This window comes from Ipomoea nil, unplaced genomic scaffold (genome assembly GCF_001879475.1).
Source record: "Ipomoea nil cultivar Tokyo-kokei standard unplaced genomic scaffold, Asagao_1.1 scaffold2269, whole genome shotgun sequence".
NCBI lineage: Eukaryota > Viridiplantae > Streptophyta > Magnoliopsida > Solanales > Convolvulaceae > Ipomoea > Ipomoea nil.
In genome coordinates, this window is record NW_017618697.1 from 89,242 (window position 1) to 117,114 (window position 27,873).

Below are 27,873 nucleotides of genomic sequence, written 5' to 3' on the forward strand. Positions count from 1 at the left end.
CCCGGGTTGGACTTCCATTTGGAAGGTTACAAGTTCGAGCCTCAGTGGAGGCGTTATTGGTTCTTTGTGTTTCAGTAGGTTGAGAAAGTATATGAACAGATACTACAATGTAATAGGGCCAGTAACATTCAAAAAATAATAATAATAAAATGCAGTTGATATGACTTTACCGCAATTTGACTTGAATGAGCATAACCAACCAAAAACCACAAAGAGATAATAACCTACAGTCTAGACTCTAAATTATTACTATAGAGAGTTTAACTTAGCTAGGGCCTAGGAGTTGTCCTTTTTTGAAATCCTAGTATTTAGGAGTTATTGTATTGAACAATTTTATTCAAGTTTATTCCTTTGTGAAGTTTTAAAATTTGGTTGTTAAATGACATGATAATGTGATACACATGCAAAAATAATGTACACATTTCTTAATTCTTATCGATGTCTCATTTCAAATTTGTAAGCATCAATATAATTGATATAACAAGGATATCTTTTGCTATTTAAGTTTTCTTCAGATTGAGTGTAAATAAATCAAAATTATACATTCAACGAGGACTCAATGTCGTAATAGTAACTTCATTTAGGGAACTTTTTGCATATGTGCGTGGAGGATATTCCTTACCAAAGAAGAAGCCAGGCTCTTTAGCTTGAGGCAATGCAAAATCATTAACGAGCATCTGAACTACAGAAGACATGACTGGTCTATCTTCTGGAGATTGTTGCACACATAGAAGGCCGACATGGATTGACCTTAGAATTTGAACTACATCATATGAACCAGCTATATGCTTATCAACCAGTGCAATTGATTTTCCTTCTTTATAAAGCTTCCATGCCTATATAGTATTTAAAATCATACAAAGAAAAATGGAATATATATTCTAGACAAGAAAGAATGAATTAATGGAAACATATAAAATGGAACACTTACATGTTCAGGAAGAGTTATGTATTGATCTTCATTGATAAACTCATTATTTCTCCTACCACTGACTATCTCAAGTACTGAAATGCCAAAGCTAAACACATCCGATTTAACGGAAAAGATTCCATGCCCGGCATATTCTGGAGACATATACCCACTACATAGTATAGGTGATACCTAATGAGAGGATGACATGAAACAAACATATGCAATAGATGTAGTGCAGTAGAAGATCTTAAGATGAAATTCAAATTCTTACTATGTTCCAGCAACTCGTTTTGTGTTATCTCCCATTGCATTTCCTACAATACTCCTAGCCAAGCCGAAGTCTGATATCTTTGGATTCAAATCAATATCAAGCAAAACATTACTAATTTTGAGATCTCTATGGATTATTCTTAGTCGTGAATCTTGATGGAGATATAATAACCCTCGTGCAACTCCATTAATTATGTTGAAGCATTTTGGCCAATCAAGCAACTTTTTCTTTGTTTGATCTGCAAAAGGTTTTCCTTAGTTTTGTTCCAATATTTAATTATTTATAATATAGATTTGGTTATATAGTGGAGAAGATAACCATACCAAATATAAAAAAGTCCAAACTTTTGTTAGGCATGTACTCATAGATCAACATTTTTTCTTCTCCCCTAATGCAGCATCCCAGAAGCTTGACAAGATTCCTATGTTGCAATTTAGCAATGCAAATAACTTCATTCTTGAATTCTTCAAGTCCTTGTTTGGAATTCTTTGATAGTCTCTTTACCAATGTTGCAAAAATCGCGCCTAGGCGCCATTGCGCCGCCGCGAGGAACGGCCTCCGCGGCCTCCTCCACGGCCGGCCGGTTCGGCAGGTTTTTTTTTTTTTTTTTTTTTTGAAAATGTCGGAAAAGTTTCGGAAGGCATAACTTTTGACTCGGTTGTCCGATTTGGACAATTTTTTTTTTCAAATCGCGTATTTTTTCGAGATCTATCCACCGCAAACAGCCGAAGGCGGTTTGGTCCACTAATTTCTCAAAAAAATGCTTCTTTAGCTCTTAATTTTAGTTTTTTATGTATTTAGATGGTTTAAAAAATCTTTTGAACACTTTTACAACCACTTTTGTAAATAATTTCTAAGAAATAACTATAGAAACCTTATGTTTTATTACTAAATTTTAAAAATTTTAAATTTTAAATTTTATTTTTAATTAAAAAATAAAAAAAAATTTAAAAATCGGCGCCTAGGCGCTAGGCGCCCCCTTGGCGCCTAGGGGGCGCCTAGTGTGTTTTGCAACATTGCTCTTTACAGCTATTTCTTCTCCCCCATCCAATGCACCCTAAGCATTTCAAATAAATAAAATAAGATTATGTACTTACCCATTCAAGATAGATGGGTTCGATTCCCACAAGTGACGATTCCCTTTCGGCTAGCTCATGTGCCTCCCGGAACGAACGAGGATTAGTCGGGTGAATCTACACCGTTAAACGGACGGAGAAAGACCTGAACTACCTCGTGATTCACACACACATACACACACACAAAAGATGCATCTACTTTTACCTTGTACACGACTCCAAATCCTCCTTGACCTAATTTGTTCATCTCTGAAAAATTATTTGTAACTCTTGATATTGTTGACCAATCGAATAGTGGTAGCTCTAATTCTTGCTTCAATCTTTGTTCTTTTCTTTTTCTTTTGCAGAAATACAAGAAAATATACACCCCAGCAAGAACTATTACAACCAGCAGTGACAAACAAAGCGCAAGGATTTTTATTTTCCTCCTGAATGAGGTTGAATGATGTGGCTCTGCTTTTAACCCTGTAGTTCAAAAAAACTTCTCTTATTTATTCATTTTTTAACGATGAGAAAAACTCGCAACCATTACATGAAGGTGCGCATTGAGTAAATTTTTCCTTGTGACCTTAGACGGTAAAGGACCACAAGAAGGTAAATCACCATAAATTGTTCAAAGTTGATTGACTTAAATTAAAAAGGTCAATTGGCCTCTCCCACGGAGAATCAAACTTAGAACCTTGTAGTTACTAAGTCAACAGTTTGATCAACTTGGCTGAGTTGCTTCCTAATTTCTCTTATTTCTACTTTGTTGTCAGGCTATCAAACTGATAATAAACACATTAACTATACCTGGCATTTCTGGCATTTCAGAAGTAGCCAATCTGATGAATATATCTTGCCCATTATGTACTGTTCTCATATCAACCAAATCTCCATACCAAATCAAACACCCACTTCCTCCATTGCTTATATTGAGAGTGGAATAAGCCATACAAGAGCAATTCCTCAAGCAAACTTGTTCACACTCTTGAAGGCTCATAGATTCATTATACCAAGACTGCTTTGTATCTGGCAATTTGATATCAGAATATTTGAGGAATCCATCGGATGAAGACCCATTAAAGTGACAATTCAGGGGTTTTCTCCTATGGCATCCTGGCGACAAACTTCCTGTGGCTGTGGCATTATTAGGCAAAAATTGGTCTAAACATACACAACCATGAAATTGCTGTATGTCGCAGAGACCATTTCCACCACATAAACCATATGTTCCACAAATATCTGCAGGTTGGCTACGATAACTCACCCATTGCTTCATCTCATCTTCCCATACCAATGCTTTTAAAAAACCATTGCTTGTAACAACAAATCTATATAATCATTATTGGGATTATACCAATAATAAACCTCCTTTTTATTTATAACCACTTCTTGTGGGCCAAGGTTGTTGATGTTCTGTTCTACTGTTATTACAGTAAAGCGCAAACCATTCCATGGACCTGAGCTAAAAATCTCAGTTGTTCCATTCTTGACAATAAGTTGTGGATATCCAGTAGGAATCAGGTGCAGTGTATATTGGCCTGAAGCTGGGTCATTTTCACTCTTCCAAGCTGTTAAGAAAACCTCATGCCCAGTCTGCAAATTCCACCCAACCTTCGTTCCGGGTAAAAAATTGTCAGTTGGATAATCAAAACTTTGCCAGAGAAAATTCTCGGGGTTTTCATCATCTGCATCTCTCACCACCAGGTTCCCTGAATCCAGCAACTCTGCAACCTGATTTTGCACCGATGATCTTGATGTGTTCGCAAACCAAACAGCCTGACCGTTGTTTCCAAGAAGTGAAAGTTGGCCTCCCAGGGTGATCTTCAAGACTGCTGAAGATGTGTTAACAAGTGGAGCATCTCTGTTTGCAACCCAAACCACTGTGTGAACAGGAATTTGGTTGTACCAGATTCCTACATATCGGTTTGAGGAATTGGTGGGACTAAAAAATCCCATCACAAAGGTTCCACCTTTTGAGCTGATGGTATCCCCATCTTTCAGAAATTGCGTTCTTGAAATTAAATTGATATCCTTTCCCAAGCAAATATTTGATATTGAAAGTAAGAAAGACAAAACCAAAACTGGGAGAAGAACTTCCATGGCTACTGCAGATAGAGACTGGTAGAGGAATTTTTACAATAGCCGAAAATGAAGATCAGACAATCAATACCTCGTGTAAATGCAGGGAGGGATCTTTCCCTACTCACATGTCTTGTCTGCTTTGCATCTTATCAAATTCACCTATTAAACCCATTATAATTTTTTTTTTTTTTGAGTGGACAAGGAAACTCGCAGCTCCTATCCAACACTGTACACTGGATACATAAGTCTCTTATGAACTTAGTTGGCAAAAGATCATAATGTGACAAAAAATCATCATATATTGTCTATAACTAATCGATTCAAACTAAAAATACTAAACATTAATACATTTGTATGGTAACATCACACTATTGATCCTTCAATTGTTTTCTTCTTTGCAATTTAATATTTTATTATTAATTTTTAAAATTTTCGTTTCTCAACTGTTCCAAATATTATCAATCTAGTCTTATTGTGACCATGGTGACAACCCAATGGAGTATTACAAAGTTAGGCGAACTATTACAAAGCAGCAGACTTCAAAAAGGTGACCAAAAAAAAGAGTTGGGAGGACTTGTCAACTTTGGTGAATTGGTGGATTGATTCTGATGACAACAAGACTGCATGTAAATGTCGGGTGGTCCTTTTAATTTCCTCAAAGCGTGTCTTAAATGTCCCAATCATTATACTGTGCGCCAGAGCGTGTTAATTAAGCCAATATGTGGCTAGTATATCTTTAGCTGTTATTTATTCTATTTGTGTTCCTATAGACTAGTTGTATTTGGTTGTAACTTCTTGCTATCTTCACTCCTCCATGTACTATATATAGGGTGTGCATTACATCAATAAACATACACTTAATCTCTTCATAGAGCGCACATTGTCTGAGCCGACCAAAACAACATCATTTTGGTAAATTTTATATTTTTAGGTATAAAATTCTATGCATTTTATTATATAATTCTGTACATTCAAAATATGAAAAATTTTAATTATAAAATTCTTGTTTTCAGGTATAAAATTATGTGCATTCTATTAGTCCTGTTTGGTAAAATAATTAGCCTATATGTCAATTTTAGCTTATTTGACCACTATTAGTTGTTTGACTTGGTTTAAAAATCAATATAAGTGTTTGGTTAATTAGCTTTTTGAACTCTAAAATGCTAAAATTCAAAAAGCTACTCAAAGCAATTTTTTCAATTAGCTTTTTGAGAAAATAAATTATACAAAACAACTATCAGCTAACAGCTAATTTACCAAACAATTTTCTACAATCAGCTAATGTTATCAACTAGTTATACCCTCTAGTTAACCCAATCAACTAATAGTCATTTACCAAATAGGGCCATATAATTCTGTACATTCCAAACATGGGAATTTTCAGTTATAAAATTCTAGATTTTCTATTATACAATTAACAACAAATGAAAAACAAAATTATGAATCTACATTTTCAAAAAAAAAAAAAAAATTATGAATCTACACTATAGAAATTATAGATATACCCATGTGTTCACCATGTGCATGGTGAACACGTTTCCACAACATAATTTGCGAAAAGTTATGTTCTTGGCCCGTTTTGGACAATAGCAATCATTATTAGGCAAATTATACCGTGCACGCGTACATTGTGCACCCTGGCCAAAAATGACGTCGGTTTGTACATTTCGTGTGTCTAGTGTTAATTTCTAAAAAAAATCTCATGTTTCGAATGTACAGAATTGTATAATAGAATGCACAGAATTGTATAATAGAATGTACAGAATTTTATAACAGAATATACATAATCTTTTTTGAAAGGATAATACACATAATCTAACATAATACATAATATACATAAAATCTTAACATAATACACATTAAAACAAATTTCCATGTTTCGAACTTACAGAATTATATAATAGAATGTACAGAATTATATAACAGAATGTACAGAATTTTATAACAGAATGCACAGAATTTTATAAACGCGTCAATTCCCCACACAACTTAATAAAACGACATTGTTTTGAGAGGCGCGGGGCGCACATTGCTATGTGCGCCTTGGTGCACGGTATAACGATTGTCATTATTGCATGAACCATGGTCCACCCTTGTGCTTGAGGGTGTGTGTTAACAATATTATAATTATATGTTACACTTATAGTTAATATTGTAATAGGATAGGTTTCTGTGGCTTTGAGATCTCTATGGATTATTCTTAGTCGAGAATCTTGATGGAGATATAATAACCCCCGCGCAACTCCATTAATTATGTTGAAGTGTTTTGGCCAATCAAGCAACTTTTTCTTTGTTTGATCTACAAAAGGTTTTTCTTAGTTTAGTTCCAAAGATTTATAATACAGATTTGGTTATATAGAGGAGAAGATAACCATACCAAATATGAAGTCCAACCTTTTGTTAGGCATGTATTCATAAATCAACATTTTTTCTTCTCCGCTAATGCAGCATCCTAGAAGCTTCCGATGTTGTAATTTGACTATACAAATAACTTCATTCTTGAATTCCTCATCAAGTCCTTGTTTGGAGTTCTTTGATAGCCTCTTCACAGCTATTTCTTCTCCCCCATCCAATGCACCATAAGCAATTAATAAAATAAATAAAATAAGATTATGTACATACATGCCCATCGAAAAAAGATGCATATATTTTTACCTTGTATACGACTCCAAATCCACCTTGACTTAATTTGTTTATCTCTAAGAAGTTATTTGTTGCTCTTGATATTGTTGACCAATTTCAAATATTGGTAGATCTAATTCTTGCTTCAACATTTGTTCTTTCCTTTTTCTTTTGTAGAAATAGAAAAAAAGATACATCGCAGCAAGAACTATTACAACCAGCAGCGACAATAACAGAGGGTATGTACAACGGCACATCAAATAAAATAGGAGGGCATAATAGTCAAGTTCATAATTGTAATTAAGCAAGGCAGATTGTTATGTTGTTCTAACTGCCATTGCTCCCTTCCTCCCGTCACCTTTCCTATATAGCTAGTTGTATCTTCATCTTGTAGAATCTAATGAAACACATTCTGCTTCCATGAACTCTCTCTCTCTCTCTCATATCACTAACCTTCGTTCAGCTTCCTCATCATGGTATTAGAGCCACGGAGGGGGAGCTATGCCGCTGCGATTTTCGGTGCCGGAAAAGCGAATCAGAAAACGCCGCCGCCGATCGAGAAAATTCCAGTTCGCACGCCACCTGCAATTAATCCACACCATAGCCTGACTCCACAGAGGAGGAATATTCAGGAGGATATAGAGAATCCTTTCTATCTCAGCAGCAACGAGAATACCAAAGCGATTCTCGTATCTCTGCCACTAGAGCCACGGAGGGGGAGCTATGCCGCTGCGATTTTCGGTGTCGGAGAAGCGAATCAGAAAACGACACCGCCGATCGAGCAATTTCCAGTTCGCACGCCACCTGCAATTAATCCACACCATAGCCTGACTCCACAGAGGAGGAACATTCAGGAGGATATAGAGAATCCTATCTATCTCAGCAGAAACGAGAATGCCAAAGCGATTCTCGTATCTCCGTCACTAGGCAAGCAACAGGTTTCAGCAACCACATCAAGCTCAGAAACTGCTGTGACCTCTACTCAACTCCAGAAGCTAATCTCGCATCTTCAGATCCAAATGGGGCAAAATAGCAATTCAACCACAACTGCAATCTCTCTTGTGCCAAACTTCAATAAAACAGAGCCACAGACAGGAGGCAAGTGCACTAACTCTCACATTAATTCCATTGCCTTATCTTCATCCAATTGGATTTTGGATTCTGGTGCATCTGATCATATTATTTGCTCTATTGAACTATTTGATGAATACCATGCTGTTGAGGGGGTAGTTGTTAACATGCCGGATGGGAAATCTGTCATAGTAGAGCATGTGGGAGATGTGAAACTCAGTGATGATTTGTGATTAAGGAATGCCTTGCATATCTCAGCTTTTAAATTCAATATTGTGTCTGTCAGTAAGCTTCTACAGAACTCTCCCTACACATTAACGTTCTATTCTAATCAGTGTGTTCTCCAAGGGAGCCATGGGAAGATAGTTAGTTTTGCTAAGGAGGAGAATGGACTCTATTTGCTGCTTCAAACACCAAAGACTCCTTTTGATTCCTGTAAAACCATAGCCATGAACTGTAGTGTTGAAGTATGGCACAAAAGATTGGGACATTTTCCCATCAATAAAATGCATCTCTTAAATGATATTACTGCCTCTCATGTGAAGAATATTGCGTGTGATGCTTGTCATTTCGCTAAACAAAAGCGCTCTCCATTTCCTTTGAGCAGTACTACATCTAACGCATGCTTTGAGTTGTTACATGTTGATATTTGGGGACCATTTTGGGTTCAATCTTTAGGAGGGGAGCGATACTTTCTAACCATAGTCGACGACTATTCAAGATACACTTGGATCCACCTGATGACAAACAAATCACAGACTCGGGAATTGATTAAAAATTTTCACAAATATGTAAGCACACAGTTTGGTCTGCCGGTTAAAAGTATTCGTAGTGACAATGGTATGGAATTTAATATGTCAAGCTATTTTGCTGAAGAAGGGATAGTGCACCAGAAGTCCTGCGTAAACACCCCACAGCAAAATGGAGTGGTTGAACGAAAACACCAACACATATTGAATGTTGCAAGAGCTCTCCGTTTCCAGGCAAGCCTTCCACTTGAGTTTTGGGGGCAATGCGTTTTACATGCGGTGTTTCTTATCAACCGTCTCCATCACCAGTGATTGAGTGGTTGAGTCCATACCATAGACTCCACGGCAGAGCTCCTAACTTGGGCAGTCTAAGAGTGTTTGGGTGCTTGTGCTATGCTTCAACTCTCCCTCATTCACGCCATAAGATGGCAGCACGCAGCAGAAAATGCGTGTTTGTAGGGATACCTGTCAATGTCAAAGGGTACTTGATGTATGATCTCCATGACAAATCTGTTTTTATTTCACGGGATGTGGTGTTTTATGAGAAGCAATTCCCCCTGAGCAATCTGGAACAACAATCAAATGAGTATCTTGTGTCTGAACCTTCTTTGCCTAATATTCCAATTATTAATTGTGAAGAATTTCGTTTTCAGGAGCATGATAGACCTTTGGAGAGTGAACATTTTCATACTGTGAGTCCTCAATATATTCACAGTGAAGCACAGTCCAGTACATCCCCATCACAGCAGCCACAAAATAATGATGCATGCATGATTAATGAAGAAAGCACAGCCATCTCACAGCAGCCACAAAATAATGGTGCATACAATACTAATGAAGAGAGCACAGCCACCCCACAGCAGCCACAAACTGAAACTCCAAATCAGCCCCGGAGGTCAAATTAAATAGGCAACGCCACATTCCCAGTAAACTGCAAGATTACTATTGCGACGTTGCCATAAAGTGTAGAACAACTCCTCATCTTCTGTCAAAGGTAATCTCTTATGACAGCCTTATACCTTTGCACAAGCATTTTTCCATGGCAGTCACAAACATTACTGAGCCAAAAACATATGAGCAAGCCATCCAACATGAGTGTTGGAAGAAGGCAATGAATGAAGAAATCACTGCGCTACAGCCACAAACAAATTAAAGCACTAGGATTTTTACTTTCTTCCCTAATGAGCTTGAATGATGTGGTTCTGGTTTTAACCCTATAGTTCCAAAAGAATTTTCTTATTTCAACTTTGTTATGAGCTTGCGAAAAGTGATTATAAACACATCAATTATACCTGGTATTTCAGAAGAAGCCAGTCTAATAATATACAAATCTTGCCCATTTTGTACTGTTCTCATATCAACCAAATCTTCGTACCAAATCAAACAACCACTTCCTCCATTGTTTATATTGAGAGTGGAATAAGCCATACAAGAGCAATTCCTCAAGCAAACTTGTTCGCACTCTTGAAGGCTCATAGATTCATTATACCAAGACTGCTTTGTATCTGGCAATTTGATATCAGTATATTTGAGGAATTCATCTGATGAAGATCCATTATTGTGGCAATTCAGGGGTTTTCTCCTATGGCATCCACGTGCCAATCAACTTAGCTAGGAGTTGTCCTTTTTGAAATCCTAGTATTTAGGAGTTATTGTATTGAACAATTTTATTCAAGTTTATTCCTTTGTGATATTTTAAAATTTGGCTGTTAAATGACATGATAGTGTGATACACATGCAAAAATAATGTTCACATTTCTTAATTCTTATTGATGTCTGCATTTCAAATTTGTAAGCATCAATATAATTGATATAACAAGGATATCTTTTGCTATCTAAGTTTACTCCAAATTGAGTTTAAATAAATCTAAATTATACATTTAACGAGGACTCATTGTCGTAATAGTAACTTCATTTAGGGAACTTTTTGCAGGTGTCCGTGGAGGATATTCCTTGCCAAAAAAGAAGCCAGGCTCTTTAGCTTGAGGCAATGCAAAATCATTAACCAACATCTGAACTACAGAAGACATGTCTGGTCTATCATCTGGAGATTGTTGCACACATAGAAGGGCGACATGGATTGACCGTAGAACTTGAACTACATCATATGGACCAACTATATGCTTATCAACCAGTGCAATTGATTTTCCTTCTCTATAAAGCTTCCATGCCTATATAGTATTTAAAATCATACAAAGAAAAATGGAATATATAATCTAGACAAGAAAGAATGAATTAATTGAGACAAAATGGAACACTTACATGTTCAGGAAGAGTCATGTATTGATCTTCATTGATAAATTCATTATTTCTCCTACCACTGACTATCTCAAGTACTGAAATGCCAAAGCTAAGCACATCCGATTTAACTGAAAAGATTCCATGTCCGGCATATTCTGGAGACATATACCCACTACATAGTATAGGTGATACCAAATGAGAGGATGACATGAAACAAACATATGTAATAGATGTGTAGTAGAAGATCTTAAGATGAAATTTGAATTCTTACTGTGTTCCAGCAACTCGTTTTGTGTTATCTCCCATTGCATTTCCTACTATACTCCTAGCCAAGCCAAAGTCTGATATCTTTGGATTCAAATCAATATCAAGCAAAACATTACTAACTTTGAGATCTCTATGGATTATTCTTAGTCGGGAATCTTGATGGAGATATAATAACCCTCGCGCAACTCCATTAATTATGTTGAAGCGTTTTGGCCAATCAAGCAACCGTTTTTTTTTTTTTGATCTGCCAAAGGTTTAAGTTAGTTTTGTTTCAATAATTTCCAATAATTTGGATATAGATGACAAGGTAAACGTACCAAATATGAAGAAGTCCAAACTTTTGTTAGGCATGTATTCATAGATCAACATCTTTTCTTCCCCGCTAATACAGCACCCCAAAAGCTTGACAAGATTTCGATGCTGTAATTTGGCAATGCAAATGAGTTCATTCTTGAATTCCTGAAGTCCTTGTTTAGAATTCTTTGATAGCCTCTTCACAACTATTTCTTCTCCCCTGTCCAATGCACCCTAGGCAATTGAAATAAATAAAATAAGATTAGAACATGACCATCCAAGAATGATGCATATACTTTTACCTTGTACACAGCTCCAAATCCACCTTGACCTAATTTGTTCATCTCTGAGAAGTTATTTGTAGCTCTTGATATTGTTGACCAATCGAATATTGGTAGCTCTAATTCTTGCTCCAGCTCCAACTTCTGTTCTTCCCTTTTTCTTTCGCAGAAATACAAGAAAAGATACACCCCAGCAAGAACTATTACAACCAGCAGCGACAAACAAAGCTCAGGGATTTTTATTTTCTTCCTGAATGAGGTTGAATGGTGTGGTTCTGCTTTTAACCCTGTAGTTTCAAAAAAACTTCTCTTATTTCTTCAATGATGATAAAAACTCGCAACCATTACATAAAGATACGCATTGAGTAAACCTTGTCTTGTGATCTTAATCGGTAAAGGACCACAGGAAGGTAAACCAGCTTAAATTGACTTAAACTAAGAAAGTCAGTAAGCCTCTCTCACTAAGAGTCGAACTTAGACCTTGTAGTTACTAAGCCAACAGTCTATAAACTTGGCTGGATTGCTTCTAACCTCTCTTATTTCTACTTTAATGTCAGGCTTTCAAACTGATAATAAACATATTAACTATACCTGGCATTTCCGAAGTAGCCAATCTGATGAACATATCTTTGCCCGTTTTGTATTGTTCTCATATCAACCAAATCTCCATACCAAATCAAACACCCACTTCCTCCATTGCTTATATTGAGAGTGGAATAAGCCATACAAGAGCAATTCCTTAAGCAAACTTGTTCACACTCTTGAAGGCTCATAGATTCATTATACCAAGACTGCTTTGTATCTGGCAATTTGATATTAGAATATTTGAGGAATCCATCTGATGATGAGGATCCATTATTGTGGCAATTCAGGGGTTTTCTCCTATGGCATCCTCGTGACAAGCTTCCTGTGGCTGTGGCATTATTATTAGGAAAAAATTTGTCTAAACATACACATCCTCGAAATTGTTGTATGTCGCAGACACTATTTCCACCACATAAACCGTATGCGCCACAAGTATCTGATGGTTGGCTACGATAACTCACCCATTGCTTCATCTCATCTTCCCATACCCATGATTTTATAATACCATTGCTTGTAACAACAAATCTAATTAAACCCAAAACATTATTGGGATTATACCAAACATAAACCTCTTTTTTATTTATAACCAGTCCATGTGCGCCAAGGTTGCTGCTGCTCTGTTCACTTGATGTTACACTAAAGCGTAAACCATTCCATGGACCTGTGCTAAAAATCTCAGCTGCTCCATTCTTGATAATAAGTTGTGGGTATCCAGCAGGATCCAGGTGCATTGTATATTGGCCTGAAGCTGGGTCATTTTCACCCTTCCAAGCTGTAAAAAAAACCTCATGACCAGTCTGCAAATTCCACCCAAGCTTCATTCCGGGTAACCAATGATCAGTTGGATAATCAAAACTTTGCCAGAGAAAATTCTGCAGCTTTTCATCATCTGCATCTCTCACCACAAGGTTCCCAGTATCCAGAAACTGCAACCGGATTTCGCACCGTTGATCTTGATGTGTTCGCGGACCAAACAGCCTGACCGTTGTCTCCAAGAAGTGAAAGTTGGCCTCCCAGGGTGATCTTCAAGACTGCTGAAGATGTGTTAACAAGTGGAGCATCTCTTTTTGCAACCCAAACCACTGTGTGAACAGGAATTTGGTTGTACCAGATTCCTACATATCGGTTTGAGGAATTGGTGGGACTAAAAAATCCCATCACAAAGGTTCCACCTTTTGAGATGATGGTATCCCCATCTTTCAGAAATTGCGTTCTTGAAATTAAATCGATTTCCTTTCCCAAGCAAATATTTGATATCGAAAGTATGATCAAAGCTGGTAAAAGAACTTCCATGGCTACTACAGAAAGAGACTGGTAGAGGAACTTTTACAATAGGCGAAAATGAAGATCAGACAATCAAGACCTCGTGTAAATGAAGGAAAGGATCTTTCCCTAGTAATGTGTCTTTGACTGCTTTGTATCTTAACAAATTGACCTATTAAACCCATTTTAATTTTTTTGGAGTGATCAAGGAAATTCGTTGTGCACTGAATAAATTTCATATGATGAACCAAGTCAGCAAATGACTACAATGTGATAAATCAGTCTATATTGAATATTGGTAACATCACACTATTGATCCTTCAATTTTAATATTTTATTATTGGGGGTAATCGCACTTTTGGTCCCTCAATTAGTGCCAATTCTGCAATGTCATCCTTAGTTCCCAATTTGAACACATTTGGTCCCTCAATTATTCGACCATTAAGCAGATTTGGTCCTTCTGTCTGTATGGTCGTTTAACAACGTTTAAAGCAGGGATAAAAGTGGAATTTCACATAGCATTGTTTATAATAAGTAGGGGAAATCGCACTTTTGGTCCCTCAATTAGTGCCCAATATGCAATGTCATCCTTAGTTTCAAGCACACAATTGGTCCCTCAATTATTTGACCATTAAGCAGATTTGGTCCTTCTGTGAGATCATCAGTTTAACTCTGTTTAAATCAGGGGTATAATTGAAATTTCACATGAGTAAGAATTGAAAGTAGTCTAGCTATCAACATAGATGTGATTTCCGGTGATGATGGTCTGGTTAATGCCGTCGCCGATCATCATCAAGTATTTCTTGTTCTTGGAAATGGAGACGTATTCCTCGTACACGCCGGCAATCACGTATACGAGGAATTAGCCGTCGTCGGACAGAGTGTTGTTGGGAGCAGCGGCGACGTCGTCATTAATGGTGGTAAAATTTCCACTCCCATCTTGACTCACAACCACAATGTCAATAACCAGAACCTGGTCATCTTCCTGAGCTTGTAGGAGCTTTCTCCGGCTAACTCGCTCGAAAATCGCCTTCGTCCGTTCCGACATCTTCAGAGGCAAACGCCCGTTCCGGAACCCAAGCTGTTTCTTGGTCGGACGCCAAGCTCCGGCGCCGGCGGCCTTCTTCTTCCTCGGCACCCACCCTTTAGTGAATAGAACCAGAGAAACATTAAACAGCCGCGTGTCGTTCGCCAGCTGCGCCACGATCCCATTCCTAACGCTCCAAGCCGACGACGTCGCTTGCAGGCTATCTATACACATTTACGTGTTGGTGAGAATGGCGCTGAGCAATGTTTGCACGTCGTCGGCTTCCAACACCAGGAGATACCGGGAAGTCCCGTTGACAGTCTAGAAAGAACTAGAGAGATAATCCATGTTTAAACCGGCGAGGAACTCGCAATCCTTGAGAGCTCGAACGGCGGTGGTGGTTAACGACTTGGAATTGCGGCGAAGGTACTTTTGGATCAATGGCAGAAACTTGCGCGCAACGGATAAGGATTTGCAGACGGAGAATGGCCATAGTCGTAGACATTGGAAGAAGAGTTGTTGCTGGGGAGAGCAATTTGGCAGTAAGATGGGTAAGGAGTGGACTTGTAAATGGTGGATGCCGAGACATTTCTCGATGGTGGCGGAGCATTTGCGGCGATGAAAATAACAACCAGGCAGAGAAAGGGAAAACAATTAGCTTATTATATTCAAGGCTATGTGAAATTTCAATTATACCCCTGATTTAAACGAAGTTAAACTGATGGTCTCACAGAAGAACCAAATCTTCTTAATGGTCAAATAATTGAGGGACCAATTGTATTCAAATTGGGAACTAAGGATGACATTGCAGATTAGGCACTAATTGAGGGACCAAAAGTGCTATTTCCCCTACTTATTATAAACAATGTTATGTGAAATTCCACATTTACCCATGCTTTAAACGGTGCTAAACGGCCATACAGACAAAAGGACCAAATTTGCTTAATGGTCGAATAATTGAGGGACCAAATGTGTTCAAATTGGGAACTAAGGATGACATTGCAGAATGAGCACTAATTGAGGGACCAAAAGTGCGATTACCCCTATATTCAATGTCTATATTTGATATATAGTTGGATAGTCTAAGTAGGTAGTGTAAAAAAAAAAAAAAAAGGTAAGTAGTCATGTAAATGCCATTTAATTTTTTTTTTTTGAAATAGTCATTTAAATATATTTAATATAATAAATATTGTATATATTTGTATAGTATGAGTTTGCATGTTCCATAGATCAGTGAAGAGGTTTGGAAGGGTACTGAGATCAGTTGTGATAGCCCGGAAGCGTAGATGATATAGCAGATAAAAGTCTTTGGGCAGTATTTCGAATTTGAAGGCCTCAACATCAAACACATTGAGAAGTGGATAGGCTCTTGTGATTTTTGCCAAGTGTTTTTTTGGGAATCTCTAGTTTGAAGGATGATGTCAAGAAAGAGCGAATATGGTCGCCAGATACCTTGTTCTCTGAAGTCTTGAAGATATAAAGCTCAAGATGGAGGAATGGATACACAAGCGACAACATCCATCATTAATAATTTTGTCTAGTTTTGCTCCATTTATCTCCTGAAAGAACTTCTTGTTCAAAGCATCTAATTTGCAGAACACATACATGGTGTCATGGAGCTGAGGCGGCATGTTTTGATCTTTCCATTAGCTATTTTCTTCAACGCCATCAACTGATTCTTATTCACAATATCCTTTAAATATGCTTCAGTTGTGCCCTACAACTTCGAGTCCTCCAATGGAGGAATAAACCCTTTTGTGATCTACAACCGAGTCAATTTCTAAGCACAGATCTCATGCCCAATTGGAAACACTACAAGGTATAAGAAACATTTTTATTTGTGGAAATCCATCTTATTGTAACTCAGTTTTACCAGCTTGTTATAGTTTTGGTTCTCTTATTTATTACTGGGAAGGGATCATTGTCCACCTTTATCCATTCTTTAGGTGTACTATCAACATTAAAGACACTAGCAATGACCACTACTGCTAATGGTAGCCTGCTGCATTTCTTTGCTATTCTTCTCCCATAGATTTCAAGGTTTGGAGGGCACAATTCCTTGCGGAAAACTTTCTTTTGTAGTAACTCCCAAATTTCATCATACGGCAAAAATTTTAATTCGTGTGGGTTGCATGTTGAATCAACATGTTTAGCCACTTCTAGTTCACGTGTTGTTACCAACACTCTACTACATTTCTGGTTGTTAGGAAAAGCAATTTTCAAAAGCTTGAAGTGAATCATTTCCCATACATCATCCATCACAATCAATCACAATCAAGTACTGCCCACCCTCCAAATATGTCTTGATTCTGTCTGCAAGTTATTCATCCGTCATATACTTGAAATCATCAATTTGCTTTGTGTAATTACTTAGAATGTTCAAGAATATTTGCTTCTGGTTCATGTTTGGAGATACGTAAACCCAAAGTCAAGTAAAGAATTTATATTGAAGTTCACTGTCACTAAACACCTTTTTAGTCAATATGGTTTTGTCCAAACCTGCCATCCCTACAATTGAGATGAAAGCCAAGTCGTTTGAATTTTCATTGAGATGGTCCTTTATTGTTTGGGCCTCGCCATCGAAGCATACCCCATCTTCCCCCTCCACCACAAGCTTTAACTATTTCAAGAAAATGAGGTCAACAACTTAGCTAAGGGCTAATTCTTACTACTTTTATGTGCATATTTGACATCAAATTCATATAATTTTATGTTAATTGAAAGCTAATTATGTGTTTATTTGATCTCTTTGTGTCATTTACGTGATTTGGAGGCATTGATTATGAGATAATGTAAATTGGATCTCGATTGGATGTGTTTTGAAGTCATGCACATTGGCATAAAGGTGTGTTCCAGGAGTCATCAGAGGTTAAGAAAATGAAAACGAACATTTGAAGTACCATGGAATGACTCGGGGATCCAAATGAACAAGGGAAATGAAGAAATATATATTTTGGACTGCAGGTCAAGGCTGTCGCTAAAGAAATGTCATTGTCTTCCAGAAATATTCCCAAAGTACGTAGTTTCACCTACTATAGGAAGCCCCTACTTTCGCTGAAGAAATGTCGATGTCGCTGAATAGGAAGCCCCCTACTTTCACCTATTCCCTCAGCCACCTATAACTTAATCAATTTTTTCACATTAATGTCATTGTCTTCTGGAAAAATTCCCAAGTACAGAATACAAGGTCGCAAGTGACTAGGCAAGTTGTTGTAGCTCAATGCAATCATCTTTGAAACTGAGTCGCAATCCATTCTTGTTAATGGTGAATCAATGTTTTGGGAAAAATCCTCCCAACTCTTTGGTGATATTTCGAGTTCGTGCAGAATTTCAGCAATCAAAACCATTGCTAGTGGTATTCTACCACATTTCTCAAAAAATTTTCCCCAATTGACTCAAATTCAGGGGATGGAAATCCTTCCCCCTTAAATAACCTTAAGTTTTTGACAAACAAATTCAAGCTTTCTGCAAAACTTAGAATACGTAGATGTCATGATCTTGCATGGTAAGGAGGCAGAATGGAAGGAGAGACTAAGGATAAAAGATCAGTAGAAGCCTCAGATTTATAAGCTAAGTGTGGAGGGAAAAGTCGAGGGACCAAAGTGTTGTCGTTTGGAGCCGGAAATAAGCAAACCATTCATTAATCGAAACGACAGCGTTTGAAGTCAGCCGTTGGAGCCGTTGAAATTAGGAGTCCAGACGACGTCGTTGCGGCTAGTCGTTAGAAGCGATTGCAGAACCTCATCAGACGACACCGTTTTGGGACCAGCCGTAGAAGACAAGCGAGAATGGTGGAAGTTGTTGCAGATTCTCTTGTTTTTTAGCATAGATTATTCTTATTTATTGCGGGAATATTGTTTTCTCTTTTTATGCTTGTTTTTACAGAATTGCTGAGCAATCAAAAACCCTAAATCCCTTCTTCTCTTGAACCCTAATCTATTTCTTCTTCCCCTTTACCCCTATTTCTGTTCAATTAGCTGGGCAAATTTGCAGGTGTGTGACAACTGGTTACTACAGCATCAGCAGCCATGGAGGAGAGAATATCCAAACTAGAAGCTATTGTCATGGAGAATAGTAGTAGTCTTACTGAGGCCAGGCAGGAAATGAGAGATAGTAACCAGGAGCTGAAGGATCATATGCAGGTTTGGAAAGATGAGATCATGAAACTCCTAAGGCTCAATAGGCCACCTCCAGCTCCTGAGCCTTCTTCAGTCCAGGGACAGGCTCAAACATCCCATGCCAGCCCAGGAGAGGAGGGATCTGATCTTGGCAGGAGGCCTGGGAAGGAGCCTGCAGTAGATGGTCTCACTAAGCCACATGAGGTGTCTGATGATGAGGAAGGACTTGGAGAGAATCAATATGGCCCTCATGTGTAGAGAGTCCATTTCAATGCCAGGCCTGGGCTAACAACCAAGCTGGGGAACAAACAATGAGGTATAAGCATGAATTTCCTGTTTTTGATTATGATAACCCAAGGCTGTGGGTGGTGAGGTGTGAGAGATTTTTTATGCTAGCTAGAATCCCCAGAGATGAGGTTATGCATGTATTGTGTGTTAATCTGACTGGAAAGGCAGCCCTCTGGTATGAAACTTACCTTAATGGCTTAAGGGAAGGCTTCCAGTGGACCCTATTTGCCAGGGCTATATGCAAAAGGTTATGTGATAGCCATGTGGATGTAATGGAGGAATTCTCCAACTTCAAGCAGTGGGGAAGTGTGGTGGAATTCTCTGACAAATTTGAAGAGTACAAAGGCTTGTTACTGCAGAGCTATCCCACCCTAAATGATCAGTATTTTCTAGATAGCTTTGTAGTGAGGCTAAAACAGCAACTCAGGTGCTTTGTAAGGACTTCTAGGCCTGGGAATTTAGAGGATGCAATCTGGCTTGCAAGGCAGTTTGAAAAGGGGCTGAGAGTGAGTGAACCTTCCAAAAACACCTCCCTTAACACCACAAGACCATCCTACAACACCCAAAGAACCCATTCAATAACCAGAGAACACAAACTAACCCCAAAACCTACCCACCTAAACAGAATGAGCCAAGCAGAATCCAACCCCACCAAATACCAACCAAAACCACATCTTCCAACACCCTGCAATCCAATGTCAGGACCCCTGAGATCAATAGGTTCAAGGACCAACTTAGAGAGCAAAACAGATGTTACAGGTGCTTTGATCCATGGAGCCCTGGGCATAAGTGCAAGAGCCCTACATTCAATATCATAGAGGGAGCTGAAAGTCAAGAAATAGAGGAGGGCAGTATGGGAAATCAGGAGGAAGAGAATGAAGTTGGGGAGATACCTGAGGACGAAGAAGTGGAAGTAACCCTTAATGCAGTCATTGGAGGGGAGGGTATAAACACCATTAAGTTATTAGGCTTAATAGGAAAACAGATTGTGGTGATTTTGGTGGATAGTGGGAGTACCCACAGCTTTGTGACCCCAAGGTATTGGACCAGAGAGGAATTACTGCTGAGAGAGCTGAAAACCTTAAGGTCACAGTGGCCAATGGTGAGACTATGGTGTGTGACTCAATTTGTAAAGGCCTAGAATGGCAGGTGCAGAAGGAGCAATTTAAGAAGGACTTGAGAGTTTTGAAGTTAGGAGGATGTGATATAGTCCTTGGCATGGATTGGATAGACATTTATGCTCCCATTCAACTGCACACAAGACCTCCTGGAATCTCATTTCATAAGGAAGGTAAGAGGGTATTGTTGAAGGGCCTGACCAAGAAGATTGTGTTGCAGCAGGCCTCTAAAAAAGAGATTAGGAAATGGAAGAAGGAAGGGGTGCAAGGGTACCTCCTGCAGGGTATGATTCATGTCATTAACCCCTCTGAGAGTACAGAACCACACCACACTGAGCTGACTGCCATTTTGCAAGAGTATCAGGAGATCTTTGAAGAACCTAAAAGCCTACCCCCTTCAAGATCATTGGATCATGAGATTCCCTTAATCCCAGGGGCTAAACCTGTGCACTCTAAACCCTATAGATACTCATACCTACAGAAAAATGCAATAGAAAAGATGGTGGATGAAATGCTGACTGCTGGAATTATATCACACAGTTCCTCCCCCTTTGCCTCACCAGTACTATTGGTTCCAAAAAAAAAAGATAATACATGGAGGTTTTGTGTGGATTATAGAGCCCTTAATGGGATAACCACTAAGAATAAGTTTCCCATTCCATTGATAGAGGACTTATTCTCAGAACTGGCTACTGCAAGAGTCTTCACTAAATTGGATTTGAGGGCTGGTTATCACCAAGTGAGAATGAACAAAGGAGATGAGTACAAAACTGCCTTTAGAGCACATCAAGGCCTATATGAATTTAATGTGATGCCCTTTGGCTTAACTAATGCACCAGCTACTTTTCAGGCTCTCATGAACCTGGTCTTCAAGCCCTTGATCAGGAAGACAGTGCTGGTGTTCTTTGATGATATTTTGATCTATAGCCCATCCTTGGAGAGCCACTGGAAACATCTAAAAGAAGTGCTGGAAATAATGAAGGAGAACCAACTACTGGTCAAGCTTAGCAAGTGTTCCTTTGCTAAAAAAGAGGTGGAATATTTAGGGCATATCATTTCGGAGGAAGGACTGCAAACTGATCCAGGAAAACTATCTGATGTGTCTGCTTGGCCTAAACCTGCTACCATCAAGGAGTTGAGAGGCTTCTTAGAGCTCACTGGGTATATAGGAGATTCATAAAATCCTATGGCACCATAAGTAGGCCCCTGACTGATATGTTAAGGAAAAATGCATTCCACTGGAGTGATGAATCAGAAAAGGCTTTTAAACAGCTCAAAGTGGCTTTATGCTCAGCTCCAGTCCTTGCTCTACCTAACTTCAATAAAGCTTTTGTAGTTGAGGCTGATGCCTGTTATAAGGGCATGGGGGCAATCCTCATGCAAGAGGGAAAACCAATAGCCTACTATAGCAAGGGGTTTGGTCCTAAGCATCTGGGGCTATCTATTTATGAGAAAGAATATCTATCCATTATTAATGCTATAGACAAATGGAGACCTTACTTGTGTGGAAGACATTTTGTTATTAAAACTGACCATCAAAGCCTCAAATTTTTGTTAGAACAGAAAATCACCACAGCTATGCAACAGAAGGGGCTTACCAAATTATTGGGATTAAGCTATGAGATTCAATACAAGAGGGGAACAGAGAATTGTGTTGTAGATGCTTTGTCCAGAAGAGGGAATGAGAAACAGGCTGACCTAAAGGCTATTTCAGTTGCTAGGCCACTATGGAAGGAGGAGATTCTGAAAAGTTATGAGGAAGATGAATTGGCCACTAAAATCTTGGCTGAATAGGTGATTGTGGCAGATCCAGAATCCTAGTTCACTATCAGTGAGGGACTGATCAAACACCAAGGCAGATTATATGTTGGAGGCACAGGAGATTTGAGAAGAAGGATAGTGGAACAGATGCACAATTCTCCCATGGGGGGTCATTCTGGACAACAAGTCACCTATCATAGGCTCAGGCAGTTATTTTACTGGAAGGGAATGAAGAAGGAAGTAATCCAAACAGTTAAGAGCTGTGATGTTTGTTAGAGGTGTAAGGAAGAAAATACAGCATATCCTGGGCTACTGCAACCCTTTCCTATCTCAGAACAAGCTTGGCAAGGCATATCTGTGGACTTTGTTGAAGGATTGCCTAAGTCACAAGGGAAAGATGTCATCATGGTTATAGTGGATAGATTCACCAAGTATGGTCATTTCCTGGCCCTCTCACACCCATTCACAGCTGAAATGGTGGCTGACCTATTCATGGAGAACATCTACAAGCTCCATGGTCTACCTCAGGATATAGTCAGTGACAGAGACAAGATATTTGTGAGTAAATTTTGGAAGGAGATATTCAAGCTTATGCAGGTTAAGTTGAGCATGACTTCTTCCTATCACCCTCAGTCAGATGGTCAAACTGAGAGAGTGAACAGGTGTGTGGAAACATATCTAAGGTGCATGGTCTTCCATAGGCCCAAGACTTGGCTTAAATGGCTACACCTAGCAGAATATTGGTATAACACCAATTTCCACACATCCCTTAAATGTTCTCCCTTCCAAGCCCTATATGGATATACTCCACCTTATCTAACCTTTAAAGTGATCTCAGAAGGTGAAGGCCAGGACTGGTTCAGAGAAAGAGCTGTGATGGTTGCCATTCTCAGGGAAAATCTCTCAAAAGCCCAAGCCAGGATGAAAGAACAAGCAGACAAGCATAGAATTGAAAGAAGTTTTGAGGTGGGAGATTGGGCATATCTCAAAATACAGCCTTATAAGCAGTCTTCTGTGGCTGTGAGGTCTAACATCAAGCTAACAGCTAGGTTCTATGGACCCTTTGAAGTAATTGAAAAGATTGGACCAGTAGCATACAAGTTGAAACTTCCAGGAGAGGCTGCAATCCACCCTGTATTCCATGTGTCCTTGCTGAAGAAAAGGGTGGGAGATGGGATTGAGGCACAGCCAGAGTTACCTTCTACTAACTTAGAGGGCATGATTCTCACCCAACCAATAGCAGCCTTGCAGAAAAGGTTGGTTAAGAAGAACAATGCAGCTGAGGTAGAAATCCTTGTGCAGTGGGCAAACTTACCTCAAGAGGCTGCCACATGGGAAAACTATCACCATATCACCAACCAGTTTCCCAATTTTGATCCTTGGGGTCAAGGATCTGGTGGAGGAGAGGGTAATGTCATGATTTTGCATGGTAAGGAGGCAAAATGGAAGGAGAGACTAAGGATAAAAGATCAGGAGAAGCCTCAGATTTATAAACTAAGTGTGGAGGGAAAAGTCGAGGGACCAAAGTTTTGTCGTTTGGAGCCGGAAATAAGCAAACCATTCATTAATCGAAACGACAGCGTTTGTAGTCAGCCGTTGGAGCCGTTGAAATTAGGAGTCCAGACAACGTCATTGCGGCTAGTCATTAGAAGCGGTTGCAGAACCTCATCAGACGACACCGTTTTGGGACCAGCCGTAGAAGACAAGCGAGAATGGTGGAAGTTGTTGCAGATTCTCTTGTTTTTTAGCATAGATTATTCTTATTTATTGCGGGAATATTGTTTTCTCTTTTTATGCTTGTTTTTACAGAATTGCTGAGCAATCAAAAACCTTAAATCCCTTCTTCTCTTGAACCCTAATCTATTTCTTCTTCCCCTTTACCCCTATTTCTGTTCTATTAGCTGGGCAAATTTGCAGGTGTGTGACAGTAGATTAAAAAATATATTTATACAACCTGCTAGCATGCCGGGCCACATCCAATATTGGAGTAGTTATTAGGATTCTGTTTCCCTTTGAATCATCTGGAAGATACTTTTGAAGGCAATCCCAAACCTCTGTGGTCCGAATTTCATTGATGAGGATGAAATGCCTTTATTGCCTAGTCGATCTTCTAGGCACATTGAGTGTCTGCTTCGGAGATTTCGCTGGTCAATGAAACAATACAACCTATAATGCCAATTAGTACTTTTCTTATGCTGAATTCTTGAGACACGGTGATCCATGCCCGAATGCCAAATTTATTGGCAACTACTAGATCGTCATAAACTTTTTGAGCTAAATTGGATTTCCCTACGCCAACGATTCCAACAATTGAGATTACTTCTCGTCCCACGGCTTGGATCTTAAACATTGGAATACAAGTGCAAATTGTTTTCCAGTTTTGGAGTGCTTAGTCCTAAGATATTGCTGGTACTTGAAAAAACTTCCAATTAATATTTCATATATTCACACACTTCAATTGATTTAGTTAATCAACTGTTATCCTCGTCTTGTGGAGTCTGCACAGAGGATTAAAAGGAAGCAAATGGTTAATGGAATTTTGGATGGTGTAATTGTTGAATATTTTTCAAGTGAGGTATATCTCTAATTCTAATTTCTTTTATTTTAAAATTCCTCATTTCCCTCTTATTTTCTTTTCTTGGTTTTGTTTTTGAACTCTTTTCCAATGACAAATTCGCAAAGGATGTAAACTTTGAAGAAGAGATTGATGGAGAGAAGGGTGAAAAGTCTAAAGAAAAGACCGTAGAGATTCCTAAAGGAAATGGTAAAGAGATGGGTGAAAATTATGAAGAAATCTTTCCTTTCAAGGTATGGAACATCAATGCCTATCAACTTGGGATTTCCTCAACTCTATTCTACTTTTATTTAAATTTAAAATCCTCTGCAACATTTAATATTCATAGTTTTTTAGCATTCAATGATTAGTACTCTCCTCTTTAGAAAATATTGTCCCTTAACATGACACACCGATTTTTAAAATTGTACATTTAATGTATTGATTATGTGATGATATATTATTTTTTGCATAATAAATACACTGTAAATTTAAAAGTAAAAGACGGAAATACGGTTAAAATTATATGCATTAATTTCTTTGCCAAGAAAGATCACCTCGGGATTAAAGACTGCCTAGACCTTATCAAACCGTTCACTACATCTCGGGTCTCCCACGTGAATAGGGAAGGGAACAGATGTGCAGATTGGCTTGCTAACTTGAGCCAAAACATCGATTAGGGTATGATTGATCACGCCCCTCCTGATCTTGTTAGACTCCTCAACACGGAAGCTCAAAGCTTGCCCAGTCTCCGTGTTAGATAGTTTCTTGTTGTTTCGTTTGCTTCAATTTTATCCCAAAAAAAAAAAATTATCTTTTCACTTTGTCTATCTAAACAGAAATTATACAACTAGCTAAACGTAGTTTCCTTTGATTTCTTGTGATATAGCATTGGCAGCACAATTTGTAGACCACTTAGAGAAAATGAAACATATAATGTCATCAACAATATACCAAAGATAGAATTAAACCACTCAGCATAGATGTATACCAGAGACATAATTAAACCACTCAGCATAGATTATCATTACTTTATTATAGTTTAATGAAAGTATTTCTAAAGATATATATACCAAAATTTGAAAATTTACAACATTTTTAAACAAAATATAAAAAGGAAAATTGTCAAATATTGCTAAAATTTATACCAAAAATAAATTAGGACTTTGAAATTTAAAATGTAACAATTAAACACTTAAACTCAATTGTCAAATAGCCCTCAACAGAATTACTATTCTATTCATATTTAGTCATATTTCCTTTTTTTTTTTCTTATAATACTTTGTTGAAGGTGCTTCCACATCTATCTTTTGATGTGTTAATGAAGTATATTCTAAGAATGGTAGGTCCTGGGAATCCACATCTATATCATTTTGTGTAAATCCATTATTAACCAAATCAAATTGCAGTTGATTAATTCTATACTAATTATATTCTTCAACACCATAGGTTTTTGCATCAGTTTCTCATCACTCATTCGATAGAGTTTTTACATATGACAGTAGTACTCTCAAATACAAATGCTAAATCTTCATAGTCAACAATAGTACCTATAAAAACATCATAGCAAAAATTTATGAAAGTTACAGAACATACAGTAAAATTTGATAAGAATAGATGAAAAGTTTGTCTGATTCAGATAGCTGCGAAAAAAAGTCTATAGAGAAAGTTTGAAAATTTTGGGGTTGGAGGATTGAATTTTAACCATTTATATTTATGAGGAAAAAGTTTACAAAAATTCTAATATGATAGAGTTTTTAAAAAAAATTAATAAATTTTGAATACTAGACTAGGAGCCTGTTTTAATATAATCCATATAAAGAACATTTTAAAAGACAGGCATGATTAGGAAACTGAGTATCAATATAATCAGGAGGTTGTCTCATATAAACAGTTTCAGATAATTTCTCATTCAAAAAGGCATTGTGAACATCAAGTTATCTAATAATCCAACCAGAAGATATAGCCAAAGATAGAAGTAACCTGACAATAGTGGGTTTTACCACTGGGCTGAATGTGTCAAAAAATCTTGTCCAGGTACTTGATTGAATCCTTTAGCTACTAACCTTATTTTGCGCCTTTCAATCGAACCATCTACTTTCCTTTTTGTTCGAAAAACCCACTTACATTCAATGATATTCAAATCTGATTGTGATGGAACAATGCACCATGTCTCATTCTGAATAAGAGCATTGATTTCTTGATCCATTGTCTTACGCCACTCAGGATATTTAACTGCATATGTGTAACAAATGGGTTCAGTGGGGCAAACCTGAGCAGTCTAAACCCTAGGTGGAGCCTGAGACTGACTCCGAATGGCCATAGCAAGGGAACGGACGGTGGGCCTCGTTGAGCGCCCACGTGGCCGGCCTCGGGCCAGGCATGTAACAACCCGAAATTTTATTTTATAAATCCAATTTTAAGAAATTCCAAAATAGCCATTTTCGCTCCATTAAAATTTTTTGCGATCAATTGGTGTTTGAATAAATTATTTTAGTTACATTTTAAATTAATTCGACACCAAATTTATCTTATTCGAAATTCCTAAATTTTTTGGTACTTCGAGTACCAAGTTTTAAATAGAGAAATTTATCTGAGTGAGACCGAGAGAATTCAAAAAGACTTTAAACAAGGGTTCATCTAAATAACTTTTTGAGAAAATTGATTTTCAACCCCAAAGTATTCAAAGTTAGCATTTCTAGCGGTCCATGATACAAGGTGAACCACAAGGTCATGTCTGATATTTTAAAGATGTAAGCCAAAAGACCATCTTGCCCTCCACCAATCATTGGTGATCTACCTAGGGTTTTGCACCCAATATAAATAGAACCATTTCACCTTGCCTTCATCTGATCCATCTCTTTGCCTCTCCTCTCCCTAAGCTTTCTGTAAACAAAGAAGAAGCAAAGCAGTAAGTTTCTAACTTTCATTCTCATCCATCAATTTCCATTTGCTCTTTGATCATCCACCCTTGCCTCCCATCTCTGAGGTTGTATTAAGCTTAGCATATACCTATGTTTTGTGAGGGAGTAGGTGGTGAAGGTGTTAGCATCTGAGCAAGGAAAGGATAGGGAACCACACAAGAAGAAAAAGCTACAAGAGGTATAACCCCATGGACTCGCTCTTTAAAATTTGGCTCTGTGAAGCCTTTATGTTGAGAAGAAATTAGTAGAATCTATGAGATTTTGTTGTGTTTATGCTTGGAAGTGATTTAGTATTTGTTTGTGAGTTGTTGAGATTGTTTTGGACTTGTTTGGACTGAGTTTGCAGATGAGAAAGCCCTCTGGTGCACACACAGAGTGCACCA

General features: G+C 38.1%; 1 protein-coding gene and 2 pseudogenes across 1 annotated transcript; 1 reads left to right on the top strand and 2 right to left on the bottom strand.

The window, feature by feature from the left end:
* Positions 1-507: 507 nt before the first annotated feature.
* Positions 508-13,741, bottom strand: LOC109150302 (annotated as a pseudogene).
* A 635-nt stretch (positions 13,742-14,376) lies between these two features.
* Positions 14,377-16,986, bottom strand: LOC109150303 (annotated as a pseudogene).
* A 2,170-nt stretch (positions 16,987-19,156) lies between these two features.
* LOC109150304 lies at positions 19,157-21,431 on the top strand. The gene is made up of 3 exons (XM_019298194.1): positions 19,157-19,639; positions 19,759-20,046; positions 20,142-21,431. Exons 1-3 carry the CDS (start codon positions 19,157-19,159, stop codon positions 21,429-21,431), a joined length of 2,061 nt encoding a protein of 686 aa, XP_019153739.1.
* The last annotated feature ends 6,442 nt before the right edge of the window (positions 21,432-27,873 follow it).